At 43.8% G+C, this 16,456-nt stretch overlaps 1 protein-coding gene across 1 annotated transcript in view; it reads right to left on the reverse strand.

Moving 5' to 3' along the window:
- Window positions 1-561: 561 nt before the first annotated feature.
- Window positions 562-16,456, reverse strand: part of NPSR1 (neuropeptide S receptor 1) — a 154,176-nt gene continuing 138,281 nt past the window's right edge. Inside the window, 4 exon segments of the mRNA XM_032876278.1 lie at window positions 562-658; window positions 1,524-1,704; window positions 6,138-6,214; window positions 6,216-6,222. Of these exon segments, the coding sequence (XP_032732169.1) occupies window positions 562-658; window positions 1,524-1,704; window positions 6,138-6,214; window positions 6,216-6,222 (362 nt within the window).

Genomic DNA, 16,456 nt, shown 5'->3' on the forward strand with positions numbered 1-16,456 from the left:
CTGCAGGGTGAGGACTGGAGTCCAGAGTCACCCAAATGTGGAATGCCAAGGAAGGGGCTCTCCGGGAGCCTCAAAGATCTGTGAAACCCAGGTCCCAACTCTCAGAAATAGGAAATCTGGGGGCCATGACCTTTTAGTATCATTATTATTTCCCATCAGAGAAAGTACCCCTCAGTTTTAACCTTCATCTAGAGGGCAAGCATTGAATTCTTTTGACAAATCATAAACCATACTTTAGCCTCTCTGCTTGCTTGAGAATGGACCTTGGGCCAGAGATGTCTCTATCCATTGGGTTCTGGTGCTGACCAGTGGGAAGGAGGGCCAAGAGTCACGGGGAAGGAGGAAGCATCTTTCCTGGCTGGCATGAATAGTTGGTGACCTCACATTGGCCAGTACTTGCTGATGGAGGAGACACACACTCCTTAGGCTGCTTGCCTCCTACATCTCCCAAGTGATGGAAGGAGCAGGATGGAGAAGTCAGCTCAGGCTCCATCCACACGCCCAAGGTGGTGACAGGGACCCAGAATTGCTGATGGGGCTCAGCCTCACAATCCTACTGCCTCAGAGTCTAGATAAATCTGGCTTGGATAGAACTTGCATCTCGTGCCTCTGAGTTCTGTCCCGGAACGTCATTCTGGAATTCCTTGATGTTCGCTCCCTAGTGAATAAATAAATCAGGGAGGGAAAATAATTTGACCTGATGGAAAGGGAAGCAAGGATGTTAAAGGATAATAGTTATGGAGGAGGTATTGAAGACCAAACACTGTTGTAAGCAGTTTGCATGTGTTATCTGGCCCCCTCCCCAGCCCCCACACACTCCTTCCTTGCCCACCCTTCACAGTCTTCCTTCCCACGGGTCAGCACCAGAGTCTGGGTAGGAACTGCTACTAGCCCCGTTTTAAAGGCAAGGACACTGAGTTTTAGGGAAGTTAAATATCTCACTCAAGGTAAACACATAGCTATGAATCAGCAGCGGCCAGATTTGAAACTCAGCCACGGGCATCAAACCCAAGCCTTAAACCATTTTATTATTCTGTCTCCTACGGATCTCTCTACCTACTCCCTGCAGCTTCTGCTGTAAAACAGCTGCAAAACAGCAAAATGACTGAGTAGTTGTGGGGGGGACCTAATTTCAACGTTGGTCCTTATTTTCCATATAACATCAGTAATGTCACTTACCTTCATGAGCCTTCCTTTGTTTATCGATAACACGGTAATAATGCTTTGGGTCCTGCTATTCTCACAGCATCGTATTGTACTGAGGAAATTCATGCTGGGAAGCTCCAAACAATAAGTTTTATATATGACCTGCGTGAGATGGTTGCTACCGCAGGTGAGGTGGTAGAGAAGAAATAACAAGGACCATGACCTGGACCTGGATTTGAATTTGTCACATGAGCAGGACTTTTCTGACCCTCAAGCATCTCATCTACAAGATGCCAGGGAGCACTGAGAGAAAAGACACATGTCAGAGTCCAAGTACAGTGGCTCTCTGCACTGACCCAGGCAGGAGGACCTCTTACCTGCCGGGACAGCAGATAGAGCTGCTGAAGACACAGTAGATGAGCGGGTTGATGGCACTGTTCAAGGCTGGGAGGTTCTGAATGATCACAGAGGCATAGAAGCGTTCCTTGGTGTCCGGAAGAAGACTGAAATTGTCCAGTATGTCGAAGAAGAAGTATGGACTCCAACAGCAGATGAAGGCTGGGGAAAGACAGCCATGAGCACCGTAGCTGACCACAGCTGGGGGGTAGCTTTCAGTGGTGGCACCAAGTGGAGCTCCAAATAGGTTCCTTAGTATCTGCGATCTCTCAGAAATATTCAGAACTGTTGTGTGTTAACGTCCATGTCATGTTTACTCACATGCAAGCACACATACATATGCATGTGTACACGTCCCACAGATAATGTTGCTAGAGTTGAGTGAATGTGTAAACAGAGGGTTTGAGTTGACCCCTGTTGTGAGTCTTTGTGGAAAGGTCGGGAACTGCTTGGCATGGCCTCATCTTCTCATCCCACATAGTGTGGAAGGAAAACCAGCAAGACTCTTTGGAGACTCTATGAGAAAAAACCCCAGAAGAACAGGAAGAATTTTGACCAGTAGTGACTCCTGGTCTTGGTGTATGGCAGGGGGAAAGGTGGTGCCTAAGGTTTTCAAAGCACAATCTGGATTCATCTCCACGTTCTTAATTTTCTTTTCCATTTGTTAGTCTGCCACTCCAGAAAAGAGCTGCACTCTACCCCTCTCCAAGTCAATCAATGTGTGTGAGCCCCTGATTCTATTAGTCTCCAAATCCTCAGAGGAAATGGGTGGTATGCAGGGAGATCCAGAGTATGATAGTGAATTTTATGGGTCACATTGACTGGGTCAGGGGTGCCCAGATATTCGGTGAAACATTATTTCTGGGTGTTTCTGGATGAGACGAACATTTGAATTGGTGGACTAAGAAAAGCAGACCACCCTCTTCGATGTGGGTGGGCCCCCTTCAATGACCTGAAGGCTTGAATAGAACAAAAAGCTGAGGGAAAGAGGATTCATGCTGTCTGCTGGACTACCTTCTAGCTGGGACATTGTTCTTCTCCTGCCGTCCTTCACACTCAGACTGAACTACACTATCGGCTCTCCGGGGTCTGCAGACCATGGGATTTCTCAGCTCCGTGATCATGTGAGCCAATTCCTTATAACAATTCTTTTTACATATATGTCCATCTCTGGAGAACTGGACTATTACCCACACGCACCAACGTGAACAGTCTTGGGGCTGACTAGACAGGGATGTGCCCTTTTCCGCTTTCTTGCTACATCCTCTCCAGCCTCCCTCTCCCCCTTTCTCACCCATAGGACTTCTCAGAGAAGTCAGGCTTCCTTTGCCATCTCCTCGCAGGGGCCAACTTTCCTCTGTAACTGACTGGTGCGTGTTTATTCCCTAGGCCTTGGCAATGGATTAAAGAGGAGCAATTGAAACACAAAGACCACAGAGCATTCTAGGCACCCGTCAGTAAGCTTAGTGTTGGCTTAGAATAGTGGTTCTGGGGTATGATGGAGCAAAACTGCCTTTTGGGGGCATTTTGAAAAAAAATGTATGTGTTTATGTATGTACGTGTGTGGGGTTGGTGGAGATCTGGTTTGCCCAGGGATATGAGTCCTCCTGTGGGGGCAGTCCCATACATCCTTTGAAGGCCCAAGTGGACATTTATGTAGCTGGGAGCTCTGCTTATAATTACCCGGGTCTGGAAACCTAACTCTATTCTATATATGAACACAACTGTCTTTTTAAAAATAGTGAATTTTCCAGAAATGTAATTCCTTTGCAGAGGGAGGAAAGATTACTTTCTTTAATTTAGAACTTCAGCGGGATTTATTTACCTGTTCAGAAAATCAAGTCCTTGACAGCAATGCTGCTTTATTTTCACATCTTCATGAAAACACACCTGTACTGATTTTCCTTTGTAGCTGTTACTACATCTAGCTGCCTACTTCATTCTTCTTCTAGGGCAGCCGTGGCCAAGTATTTACATATTGAAATCTGCTGTTTTATTATACGTTATTTCCTCTTTAGTCCTCCTTTGTGTCATTACATATTGATCTTGGAAGACATCTTAGGTAGATAGTGTTAATTATGCATTTCATCGCACATTGGTAAAGGAGCATCACAGAATAACTGTTATAGGAAGGGCTGGTTTGGTCTGTCCGGGCTGTTAACACTGGCTGACCATCTGGGGGCCTCTCTGCTCCCCAATGAAAGGACCCCCAGGGCCTAGTAGATGGTTCTTGATTACAAATAATTACGTTGGCTCTGGAACACATGTCTAACATTTATCTCCAGACTCAACATCCAGGGGATGAGTATCTCCTTTTCTGTCTTGGAAGGCAAGAGAATCTTGGTGCTACTTGGTTGGCTGCTGGGGAAGGACTGACTATGAGCCCCAGTGCTTGTATCTGCTCTGGCCCCAGCTCTGCTTGCACTACTGTTCTGGGCCTCTATTCTACTGGCTGAGTCCCACTGCACCTGCTCTGTTTGGCATTTTGCAACAGTGTCTCGGAAAGGTGAAATTGCCTGTTTTGGTGATCTGACATGCAGCTAACACGAGAGGTGTGAGGCTTTCTCAGGGCTCCTAGGAGCTGCAAGTGGGGTACAGAGGGGAAGGGGAAGACTGGAGCCCCTAGTGTATGTGGGATTCTATTTCAGGTTTTGGTGACAATAGTGCAAATGGCGCAAAGGCAAAAATCATTGGTCTCATGGAATTAAACCAGTAGGGGGAACAGACAATAAGCAGATCAATGGATATATTCAGAAAGAAATGGGAATAAGGAAGAAAAATACAGTGGGGCAAAGACTAGAGGAGGGCTATTTAAGACTTATGAAGGAGGCCTGGCTGAGGAGGGAGCACTGTTGGGAAACAAAATAATGTGAGGAGGGAGTCAGGCCATCCGGAGACAGAGTATTTTAGGTGTTGGAAATAGCACGTGGTCCCCCGGTGCAAACAAGTGGACATTTTAAAGAAATAGCAAGAAGACCAATGCAACCAGGATAGAATGAGCATGGAGGAGAGCACTGGGAGGAGAGGAAAGAGGAGAGGCTGGAGATCTGGCTGAGGGATAGATCACACGTGGTAGAACTGTAGGGTTTTATTCCAAAGTAATGGGAAGCCAGAGGTGGGTTTGCAGGATAGTGATGTTACCTGATTTATAGTCTTGAAAGATCACATTGGTTGTTTTGCAGAAAAGGAATAAAGAGAAGAATAGGTATAATGTTCTAGGCAGAAAGTGGTGGAAACTTAGACTAAGACAGGAGTTGTACAGATAGTGAGGACTGGTTGGGTTTGGGAGCTATTTTGCAGGTAGAACCTTCAGGACTTGCTGATGCATGAGTTATGTGGAATGTCAAAGGAATAGAATAAAGACAGATAGATGACCCTTAAGTTTTTGGTATAGACACTGGGTGAAAGATGGTGTCATTTACTGAAACAGGGACAACTGGGGGAGGGGTTACTTCGTGTAGGGGAGGAGAACATGACGAGACTTTTGGTTTGACATGCTGACTATGACAAGCTTCCTAGAAACACAAATCAAGATCTCAAGTAAAAATCTTAAATAGGATTTCTAAGCAAAGGAAGTGTTCTAAGAAAGAGAAATTGATTACACGTTGCTTACAAGTCAAGATGAAGATTGGGAATTGACACTGGCCTTTTTAGAGGTCGTGATGACATTGATGAAGGTGGTTTCAGGAGCGACTGGAGAGAAAGCAGATAGAAACAGGCTCCAGAAAATGAGAGGTTGAGCATGGAGGAGTTGTACTAGAAGAGAGACCGATGAAGGGGGTCTGTTTTGAGGAGTTCACTGAGGGCCCTCCTGCACAGTTAAGGGGAGCTCCAGCAATCATTCTGGGTTTAGAAAGAAGCAGTGCCAGTTTATTCATACGAACAGGAGAAAAGACCGAGCACACTGTAGAAAGGCAGATAGGTCGATGAATGTGAAGGTGAGAGGATGAGGGAGTTCTATTCTGATATTACATTCTCTTAGTGAAATATGATGCGAGGTCTTTAGCTAAGGGAGCGTAAGGGGGAGGAGGCTTTGAAGGTTTAAGAATAGCAAATCTATCTACACCAATCTGACACATATCATGTGCTCTAAAAATACCTTTTTTTCCTAAGATGAAGTGATGTTATGGGTCTTCAGAGTAGAGAGAACGGGGAGAGAGTAATTAGGCCATGACGGAGGGATTTGTAGTGACCCTGTAATTAAATATCCAGAAGAAATGGAATGCCACTTCTGCTTTTTTTGCTCATAAGCTTCAGCCTTAGGAGAGAATATGTCTCAGAGAAAGCAGCTGGGTCACCTGGGTGTATGTGAGCATCATTCAGCCCGTTATGACTTAATCAACTTTCTCCCAATTATCTACCCCATGGTCTTGGTGGACAACTCTATTCATAAAGGGAAGGATCGGGAACCACCATCTGCCCTTGAAGGAGACACGGATGGACTACTAAATTCCACAGATTCTTCTCCACTCAGACAAAGGTAGAGTGCCTGCAGACACCTTCCTTTCTTATGGGACCCCCCCCCACGCCCCCGCCCAGCTCCTGGGACAAGCTTGCTTTTGGAATGTTCACACACAAGGAGGGACTTTGCTTACCCAGAATGATGACAATGCTATACTTGATGGCTTTGATTTTTGCCTTTGAGATGAGCCCTCGGTGGTAACTGGTGCAGTTTTCCATCTGGAGATACAGAAGGGGAAATGGTGAAACAGGGTAGTGTTTGTGCCAATAGGAACATCACAGGTTAGATCCACAGCTATCATGGGGCCACTTAGATCCTGTTCACCTCTGCCCGGGAGGACACCCTTGGATATTTTCAGAGTCAAGATGGCTTTGGGCTGGATGCTGGTAACAGCTCAGGTTGCCGCTTAATATAAAATGTAAATGCACTGGGACATCAGACTCTCTCCAGAGTCTTGGCTGAATGCTTTGAGTCAGCTGAAGCTGGAATTAGCCTTGTGACCTGGAATTAGCCAGGGGATGATGCTAAGCTACCCATCTGGTCACTTCCGCAACTTAGGGTGAAGCCATTTTCTTAGAATGGTTACCCCAAACTAACTCTTTCATCTAACTCAGAAAATCCACTCTCAACAAAACCTCAAACCAGGGATACGAGAAACAAAGCAAAACAAAACAAAACAAAAAACCTGTCTCAAGTAGGATCCTGGATATATAATTTAATTCTATGTGGGCTGTTGTTTGAAGGTAAACACACGAAGGATAAATATAAGAATCTATTAGTATCCAAGCTTGATGGAGGCAGGGACTATGTTTTCTTCGTTGCTGTATCCTCTAAACTTCGTGAGTGATTAATAAATATTTGTTGAATCAATGAATACAAACCTCTCTCTAGTTAAGAAGCAGTGGTAAAATAAAAGTTGATTAGGGTGTACAGAATTTAGAGGGATAGCTCTCAGTAAAGAAGTAAATCGGTGTGAAGTAAATCGGTGTGAAGATGGTACACTTGGGAATGGAGATGTTGGACGCAGGGTCCCCTACCCCTGCAGAAGTGTTTTTACTGTCAGAACTTCCGTCAGGCAGTATGGCACCTTTGTGAAAATTGGGAAAAGATGCCCTTCCTGTGGATGCCCTCAACCTTGCCCCAGCACACCCTCAGCGAGGGAAGCATTGATGGGATGCCAATCCCATGCACTGCTAGCCAGATGCCGCTGACTGGAGCTCAATGAGCAGGACCCTAGTGGTGGCCCATGTCAAAGGCCTACCAGGGCACCTGTCGTATGGAGTTGTACACTAGAGGCCAGCTGCTGTGCTAGGTTGTCCTCACTACAGTGCTCTGATTCCATGTTTGAGATTTATTTTAATCCTATGGAAACTGATCTGAAATTTACCTTGGCACTATTATTCTAGACCCTCTCCAGTCTAATCCAGCTCAATCCAACCAACATGGCACGTCTGCCAAGAGACAAGACTGAACAGAAGAGGCTGAGATAGAGTTCCTGTTCTCTAGGAGGTTCCAGTCCAGCAGGAAATGTTGCACACTGTGCAAAGAAGAGAGAGAGGAAAACCAGCTGTGAGGGAGAGAGCCATCCCCCGCTACCTTGCGGGGGAGGCTGCAGGGCAGATGGAGAGAATCCAGAGGTGGAGCTGGGGCTGTGTGGGAGTGAGATTGGGAGAGACCAGCAAAGTAGATGGAGTGTCCTCAGCCAGGACATGGAAACCAGAAAATGTCAGATGCATCTGGACCATGGGGGAGTCACCTCACTTGGCTGGAGCCTAAAAAAGGACGTTGGTTTTCAGGGTGGGGAGGAGAACTGAGGCAGAAGTGGAAAGACCTAGAATGTCCTTCCAGGGAGTCTGGGCTGAATTTCGGAGGCAACCGCCAACCACTGAAGCTTCTGAGTCTTTTCCCAGTGTGAACATGTACTCACTGGAGAGGACAAACAGTTATCAGGAAGATAGGAAGAAACGTTTATGTGCAATAAGCTGAAATGCTAATTAGAACTGGTTTTTTATTTCTTAATGTATACCTTATGAGGCCACTCTTAGGTACTACTAGGGTTTCAAATTATTCCATGCATTTCACAGAACCACGAGACTTCAGTCTCATAAGGAAGCAAAAACCCTTCAGAAGCATTTATAGCTGCGGTTCTAAGCTGTGGGCGATATTGCCCCTGAGGGCTATATTTGCCAATGTCTGGACACATTTTGGGTTGTCTCAGTGTGCTGGGGGGTTGCTATTGGCGTCTAGTGTGGAGAGGCCAGGAATGCTGCTAAACATCCTTAGAGGCACAGGACAGTGAAACAGAATTATCTAGTCCCAAACACCAATAGTGTCAAGGTGAAAAAAAACTCTGATTTCCACAGTGGTCTCCTGGGAAGGATATGGGATCCAAGGTCAGGCCTGAATGTACCCTCCAGCTCTACCAAACCCCACCTGTGTAACCTTAGGCAGCTACAAACTGTTTCCAGCCTCAGTCTCCCAATTTAAAAAATGAGGCATAAAACACTAAATTCAAGAGCCTTTTTGAAAGGGGCAGAGGAAGGGAATCTTACAAGCAGACTCTCTGCTGGGCGTGGAGCCCCATGCAGGGCTGGATCCCACAATCGATCCCACAACCCTGAGATCATAGCCAAGAGTTGGATGCTTAAGCAACTGAGCCACCCAGACACCCTGCACCAAACTCAGAGTTTTGAAGATTAAAAAAAAAAAAAATGTATTTAAGATGCCAAGTCCCATGCTGAGAATGTCAATTCCCTTATTAATTGGAATGAATAAAGTTTTAATAGTACTTCAGGATGAACATGAACTGCCTTTATGGAAGTGAACAGACGGTATTACTACATTTAGAGAGTCTATTATACACTGTTGTTATCTGGATATAGGAATTATATACATCCAAAAGTTCTCCCGGAAGGATTTTACCCATGGGAGGCAAGTCAGAAATACAGCCGACCAAATTATATCCATTCAAAATATCCCCATTGGCTGGCCTAACAGCTGGCTCCGAAACAATACAGTTCTGAAAACTTGGTTGGTTTTTCAGAAAAGTTCTTGAGAATGAAATTTGTGCTCTGAAATCTTTTTAAAATGGAACCTCGAGGTACTTTCCGCAGGGCAACTGGGTGACAATATAATCAACTACCTGCCCTTTGATCTCCCAATGAGATCAGTGAAAGTCTTCTTTAATCTGACCACTTGAGGAAATGCAAAGCCTCCAGCTTCTAAAGATGGCTCTTCAAGAGAACTGAGCTCCCAAATGCCAGTAATTCTCCTTTATTGGGAGATAAAAGGATTATTTCCACCCAGGCCTTGGCACTGAGCTAGAGCAAAAAACGGTTAAATCCAGCCATCCCTGCGCATTGATAGCTGGGGCCGACTTGAGGCAGCTGGTCCATTAGATTCGGGCTGGAAGCTGCATCCTGCCTCAGGCGGTCTCAGTTCCCGGATGCATCCTTGGGGGGGCCCCCTCACACTGTCCATCTGTCTCCAAGGGACCACTTCCTGCCCCACCCTTCCTGCCCCTTGCAGAGCCATTGGGAATCCATTGTTTTCCTGAACAGACCGCCTGAAGGGGGAGCAATTGGTATTTTGGGATTTTTAAAAGAGACAGAATTTATTCCTGGCGGGAGGGGATTGTTCCATCTCTGGGCTTATAATGAGTGCAGGAGATTGGTTTGTAACAAGGAAATCTACCTGGGGATGTTTTAAAATAAATGTTTTTTTCACACGTTGGGAAGTCTATGTATTTCTGATTGACTTTAAGAATGTAAATGTTTTTAACAGTCATGCCCAAATTGTAAAATTCTTAAAATTTGAAATTTTTTATTTCGAATCGTTGATGGCCTGTTTATTTACAAATATAGCCTCAGGATTAAATATTTCTAGTGCATATTTGCACTAAATTTTGACCACAACTTTCCCTTGTTTTTGTTTTTTTTGGACCCGCTAACAAACCAGAGGTCATAGCTAGATATGAGGAGGTATGATCTAATTTAGTTACCTCACAGCCTTTTCTGTTCCTCAGCTCCTCAGTTCAGGGGGAACCAGGAAGCCTGGCAGACCTAAAATAATTGTGGCTGGGACATGGGAGGGGTCCACCAAGCCTTTTCTTCTCAGCAGTGTGTAGTCATATGACAAAGCTCTACCTATGGGAATATGGGAAGAATCCATGGACACTATTCTCAGGCCTGGCTCAGACAAACCACCGAGTTATCCTCCTCTCTCTTGTGTCCCTACCCCTGACTGTAGGATATCAATGCTGAGAGAGACACCTTATAGCCATCTGTTCAGTGAGGCAGAATCTTCATCTGCTTGAGTTCCTGAATGACTATGTGGAGCAGGGCCCTTCCCTTTGACTTTGACTGTCGATTGGACTTTAATTAAACAAGAAACAAAGTTTCTTGTTAAGCTCCTATCTTTGGGGGTTTCTTTGGTAGAGCAACTAGTGTTTCCTTAACTGAAGCAGAAATTGGTATCTCATATGCAATGCTATTATAACAAAAATCTAAAACATGTAGCATTGGCCTGGGGGCTAGCAGCAGGTGGCAAGGAAACTGATATTGGAAGCTGGGACACTAGAGACACTATCATTTCATAGAACCGTCACATACGGTGCCTGGGAAGTCAAATTGTGTACCTACTGAGCCTGGAGCCCATAGAACAGGCCTGGTTCAGCAGTCAGGGCTCTCCAGAAAATGGAACCAACAGGAAATACATAGAGATATACATAAAAGGAAATGTATTATAGGAATTAACTCACAAAATTATGGAGGCTGGGAAGTCCCACAGTTTGCTGTTTATAAGCTGGAGAACCAGGAAAGCTGGTGGTATAATTAAGTCTAAGTATAAATCAGAGAACCAAGGAAGATGTTTGTGTAAGTCTGAACACAATGGCTAGAGACTCAGGCAGTTAATGGTGTAAATCTTGGTCCTAGCCTGAGGCCCAAGGAACAGGAGAGCTGATGCCCAAGGGCAAGAGAAAATGGATATCCCAGCTCAAACAAATTTACCCTTCCTTTGTCTTTTTGTTCTACCCAGCCCTCAGCAGATTGGATGATGCCTACCACATTGGTGAAAACACCTTTATTTAGTCTACAGATTCAAATGCTTCTAGAAATGCCTTCCAGACGCACCCAGAAATAGTGTTTTGCCAGCTACCTTGGCATCCCTTAGCCCATTCAAGTTGACACATAAAATTAATAATCACAGTTGGTAAATGGAATGTTAATAGTGTGTGTTGATTGCTACCGCTATGTTTAGCAAGGTATTGGAAAAAAGAGATGAGCTCAGACAAGAGTTGGTTGGTTTATGAACAAAAATCACAGGAACTTTAAGTCTTAAAATATGAGATCTCATGGAATTGCAAGTGTCCATTGCTTCTGGCCCCTGATATTAACAGATACATCCTTTGCATGACCTGGTGCAAATTGAAAATGTGAGTGGAGCATTAAAGCAAATGTGTACACCTTCTAAGTGTGTAAGTCTTATACCAGTGGAGCTGACTTTGGTCCCCAAATTAAGTTTGAGAGGTTTTAACCAACAAAGACCCATTCAGAATCATTCCTGAGGCAAAGATGAGACTAAGAATGTGGCCTCCCTACTAGTATTTCAGATGGATTCAACCTAGCCTCCATTAAGCTAAAGACAGGGATGGTATATGGAAGCAAAGACACAAGTCGGATATGAGAATTCTATTAAGAAAGACTTTTTGGACATGGTCACTGGCACATGAAACTGACTGAAAGCAAATGGATCAGAAGCCTACTACGTGTTTGAGGAATGATACTGCCAGATAAACTGTGAGCTCTATATCTTTTTCAACACTTTGAGAGATTGGATATTACATATTCACTAATCCTGTGGGTAGAAAATTGCATCTGAGGTTTAAATGTGCAACTTCTTGATCATCAATGAGGTTGAGAATCTTAGTTTTGGCCCTTCCTTTTGTCCCTTCTGTGAAATGTCTGTTTGTGTATTGCTCATTTTTTTTCTTTTTATCTCTTGTTGTTGTTGTATATGTTTTTTTAAAATTGAAGCATAATCAGCATACAATTTTATAGTAGTTTCAGGTGAACAACATATTTATTCAACAATTATATCCATTACTCAGTGCTCACCATGCTAAGTGTGGTCACTGTCTGTCACCATACAACGTTATCACAATATCATTACTATTATTATTTTTAAGTTTTATTTTATTTTTTTTTTCAGTGTTCTAAAATTCATTGTTTATGCATCACACTCAGTGCTCCATGCAATACGTGCCTTCCATAATACCCACCACCAGGCTCACCCAACCCCCCAAATTGCTCCCCTCCAAAACCCTCAGTTTGTTTCTCAGAGTCCACAGTCTCTCATGGTTTGCCTCCACCTCTGATTTCCCCCAACTCACTTCTCCTCTCCATCTCCCATGTCCTCCGTGTTATTCCTTATGCTCCATAAGTAAGTGAAACCATATGATAATTGACTTTCTCTGCTTGACTTATTTCACGCAGCATAATCTCCTCCAGTCCCGTCCATGTTGATACAAAAATTGGGTATTCATCCTTTCTGATGGAGGCATAATACTCCATAGTATATATGGACCATATCTTCTTTATCCATTCGTCTCTGGAAGGGAATCTTGGTTCTTTCCACTGTTTGGCGACTATGGCCATTGCTGCTATGAACACTGAAGTACAGATGGCCCTTCTTTTCACTACATCTGTATCTTTGGGGTAAATACCCAGTAGCGCAATTGCAGGGTCATAAGGTAGCTCTATTTTTAATTTCTTAAGGAATCTCCACACTGTTTTCCAAAGAGGCTATCACAATATTACTAATTACATTCCCTATGCTGTACTTTTCATCTCCATGACTTACTTATTCTATTCAACTTTTTAAAAAATTCTTTTTTAAATTGATTTTTAGGAGTTCTTCCTATATTCTGAATACTAATCTTTTCCCAGGTCTGTGTGTTGCAAATACCTTCTCCCACTTTATACTTGACTTTTTAGATATTAACAGAGCCAAATTTATCTATCATTTCTTTTATGAGTTAACATAAATTATGTTGGATCTTGTTTATGTTGGATCTTGTTGATCTATGTTCAACTTGTTTAAGAAGATCTAACATAATTTATGCTAACTGGGATATGACGTTGGGATATCTTATCCCAATGTCATAAAGGTATCACCATACATTTTCTTTTAAAAATTTTATATGGGGGCGCCTGCGTGGCACAGTCGTTGGGCCTCTGCCTTCGGCTCTGGTCGTGGTCTCAGTGTCCTGGGATTGGCTCCTGCTCTGCGGGAGGCCTGCTTTCCCTCTCCTAGTCCCTCTGCTTGTGTTCCCTCTCTAGCTGTCTCTCTCTCTCTGTCAAATATATAAATAAATAAAACCTCCAAAAAAAAAAAAAGTTTTACATGTTGTGAACATAAGGAAACTGGAGTCAGCAAGGCCTGAAGGGGGCGCTCACACGCACGTACCACTCCCCGCAGCCTGCCTAACCAACAGAAGAACCACTTGAAGAAGGGAGAGCACTTTTCACAGGAGAATTTGTCTCTTGCCTTTAAGAAAAGTAAGGAGATTCCCGCCTGCCTCAGCACCAAAGCACCAACCACACCGCCTGATGCCAGTGAGAAACCGCCGCCACCCGGAACTCCAGTGCTCCAGTGACCTTTTGTTCGGAGCCGCCCACCCCAGTTCCTCCTAAAACCTAATAAAGCTCACCTTCCCTTAGTCTCTTTGGACTTGCCTAAGGTTCGCCCCAGCTTGCTTGTCCCGAATTGCAATTTCTCTGCCGTTCATGAATAAATTTATTTTTTACATAAATAAAATTGCTCTTTGCTCTGCTTGCAGTTAACAAAATTTCAGTCTCCAAGTCTCCTGGAATTTGTTTTTGCTTATAAATTGAGTTAAAGAACCAGTTTTATTTCTTTCCCTAGGGTCTTCTGACATATATCAAGTTTTTGTATATATGTAGGTTCTGTTTTGAGGTTGTTTCATTTTCTATTTGTGTATTGTATTGTCTCAATACCATAGTCTATTAATCACTCTGACTTTATGATAGATTTTAATATTAAATAGAGTAAACCTCTCCTACTTTTGTTCTAGTTCTCTAGGAGTGTCTTCTTGGCTATTCTTGGCTCTTGAAATTTCCGCATATATTTTAAATTGGTTTGTCAAGCTCAATAAAATGTCCCATTTTAATTTTGACAGGAACTGCATTAATCTGTAGATTGTTTGGGAGAACTGACATCGTCAAGCTATTGAATCTTACTATCCATGAACTTGTTATAAGCTTCATTTATTTATATCTATTTCTTTTATGAAGTTCTTTGTCTTTTACTAAATGTCATTCTACGTAGAGAAGCCATTTTGCCTGCGTTTACTGATGAAGAAAGGTGCTGAGAGCAGTTAATGGGCTTATCTTAAATCATTTAGCTAGAGATGAATAGGACTCTAACCCAGTTCCCAATCCAAGCTTTCTTCCCCACCTCATTCTGCCTCATTTGATTTGAAACATGCAATTTGGATGTGGCGTGGATCGTGTCCCGTCTCCTAAACCACAATGGCCAGACGCAGTCATATACAGATAGGTTTGCAAACCCTATGGCTGCACTTCCTGCCTTTCCTGTCCCTATGTAGTTAAATGCTCTATTTTACAGAATTAGATTCCCCTGGGCATCAAAAACATGCCTGTTCAGGAAAGATAACTTACAAGATTGAAAAATCTCATCTCCTGTACCTCTTGCCTTCCGCCCTTGTTTGTGGGAAAGTATTTAGATCATTTACTAATGATCTAAATTTTCTTTCTGTCCACCTTTGAGGGAGAGAAAATAGACTTATTTGCTGGTAAGAAGAGTGGTTCATAAAAGAATGAGAGCTTGAATTTTGCAGCCTGTATATACGCCGCGTGCTTCTGTTCACACTAATCATGGCCGATGTCCCCTCGTTGATGAGCGATAATCCTGGCATAGCGCCACTGGAGATCTATTTACCAGGCAACACCATAAGCTGCCTAGCTGTAATAACAAATAGAAAATCAGGTGAGTTCCATTTATGAACCAGATACAGAGAGTATATGGGCTTTTGACACTACTCTCTGCCCCTCATTCTAGAAGGGGCTCACTGGTGTTAATATGGACAACTAAAAGAAAATAAGGGTAATGTAAGTGTAGATAGACTTGTATTAAAGAATAAAAATTGACTGTAGCCATCTCCACTTTGGGGAGGGTAATGGCATATTGTTTACCAGCAGGAAAACTGCTCTCTATGTGGCTTTGAACTATTTCAGAGACTGGAGGACAGGGCTAAGCCAGTAGTTTAGGGACTAGGAAATCTAGTAGCAGGGAGATATGGGGGACTCTGGAGACAGACAGAGCCCAACCACAGTGGTGAAAAGCCTGCTAGAAAAGAGTGGGGGGCAGCTGATAGGAAGTGGAAAACGTTCATCCCCTCAAACCTACAGCAACATTTGCTCTATTTACTCTTGGGGGTGATAAACTCAAAGAAACTGATGTGGATCCCATGCTTGCTGGGCCAGGAGCAGAGGGAACAGAAGAGCGCTTTGTGGCAGGTAGGTGAATGTGACAGCTCTGGGCAGGAGGGAGCTCAGGACATACCAACCTCCTGGAACTGGAAAGAAGCATAGGACAGGGGTTTAAACCAAGCTGATTTAAATCTGTAAGTACAGGAAGACCTTAGCCTACCGAGATAAAATCGGGCCCTTGACCAGAAGTGGCCACCTTTTAGATTTTAAAGACTTCAAATCAAAACACTTCAGGGGCTGGGATCTGAATAGCAATCTGAAGGCTAAACTCTGGAGGGAGTGGGGTGGAAGAGAAGCCACGCCAAAAAGCCAGGGTTTGGGTTTTTTAACTAAAAAAAAAATTTTTTTTCACTTGGAACTCCTTTTTTTTTTTTTTTCCCCAGCCATGTACCACCTCCCCTTCTGCAGTGTCCTTCCTTCTGAGAGGCAGCCTGATACTGGGGAGAAAACATAGGCTTTCTGGTCAATTGTATGGGCTGTCCTCCATTTGTAAGAGAGAGATTAATAATGCGCCTTGCAGCGTCATGCACAGATTCAAGAAAATGTAGTATGGAAAGAACTTAGTGAAGTGGCTGACAGGAGGTGCTCTGTCTGTTCCTCTGTCTTGTCAGCTTGTGTTGATAGACCACGTAAACAAATGCATCATGGCCGGACCATATATAGAAACAGAACCCCTGACCCACACTCTGCAGCCACCAGGCCAGGGAATTCCCAACCCATTACCTATAGTGACCAGACCAGAAGGCCAAGCTACCATGTATAGGTCAAACGTATAACCAGTCTGACCTGTATCTCTCTCCCCCTGTCCAGTAAGACCCATAACAATCTACCCCAAATGGTCAACACTCAGTTAATGACTGACAGCTTCTTTAGTTTTTGTCTCCACTTTCAACTTAAACCCAACCAGAGCTAGCCAAGT

This window comes from Lontra canadensis, unplaced genomic scaffold (assembly GCF_010015895.1).
Source record: "Lontra canadensis isolate GAN:19392208 unplaced genomic scaffold, GSC_riverotter_1.0 scaffold2, whole genome shotgun sequence".
NCBI lineage: Eukaryota > Metazoa > Chordata > Mammalia > Carnivora > Mustelidae > Lontra > Lontra canadensis.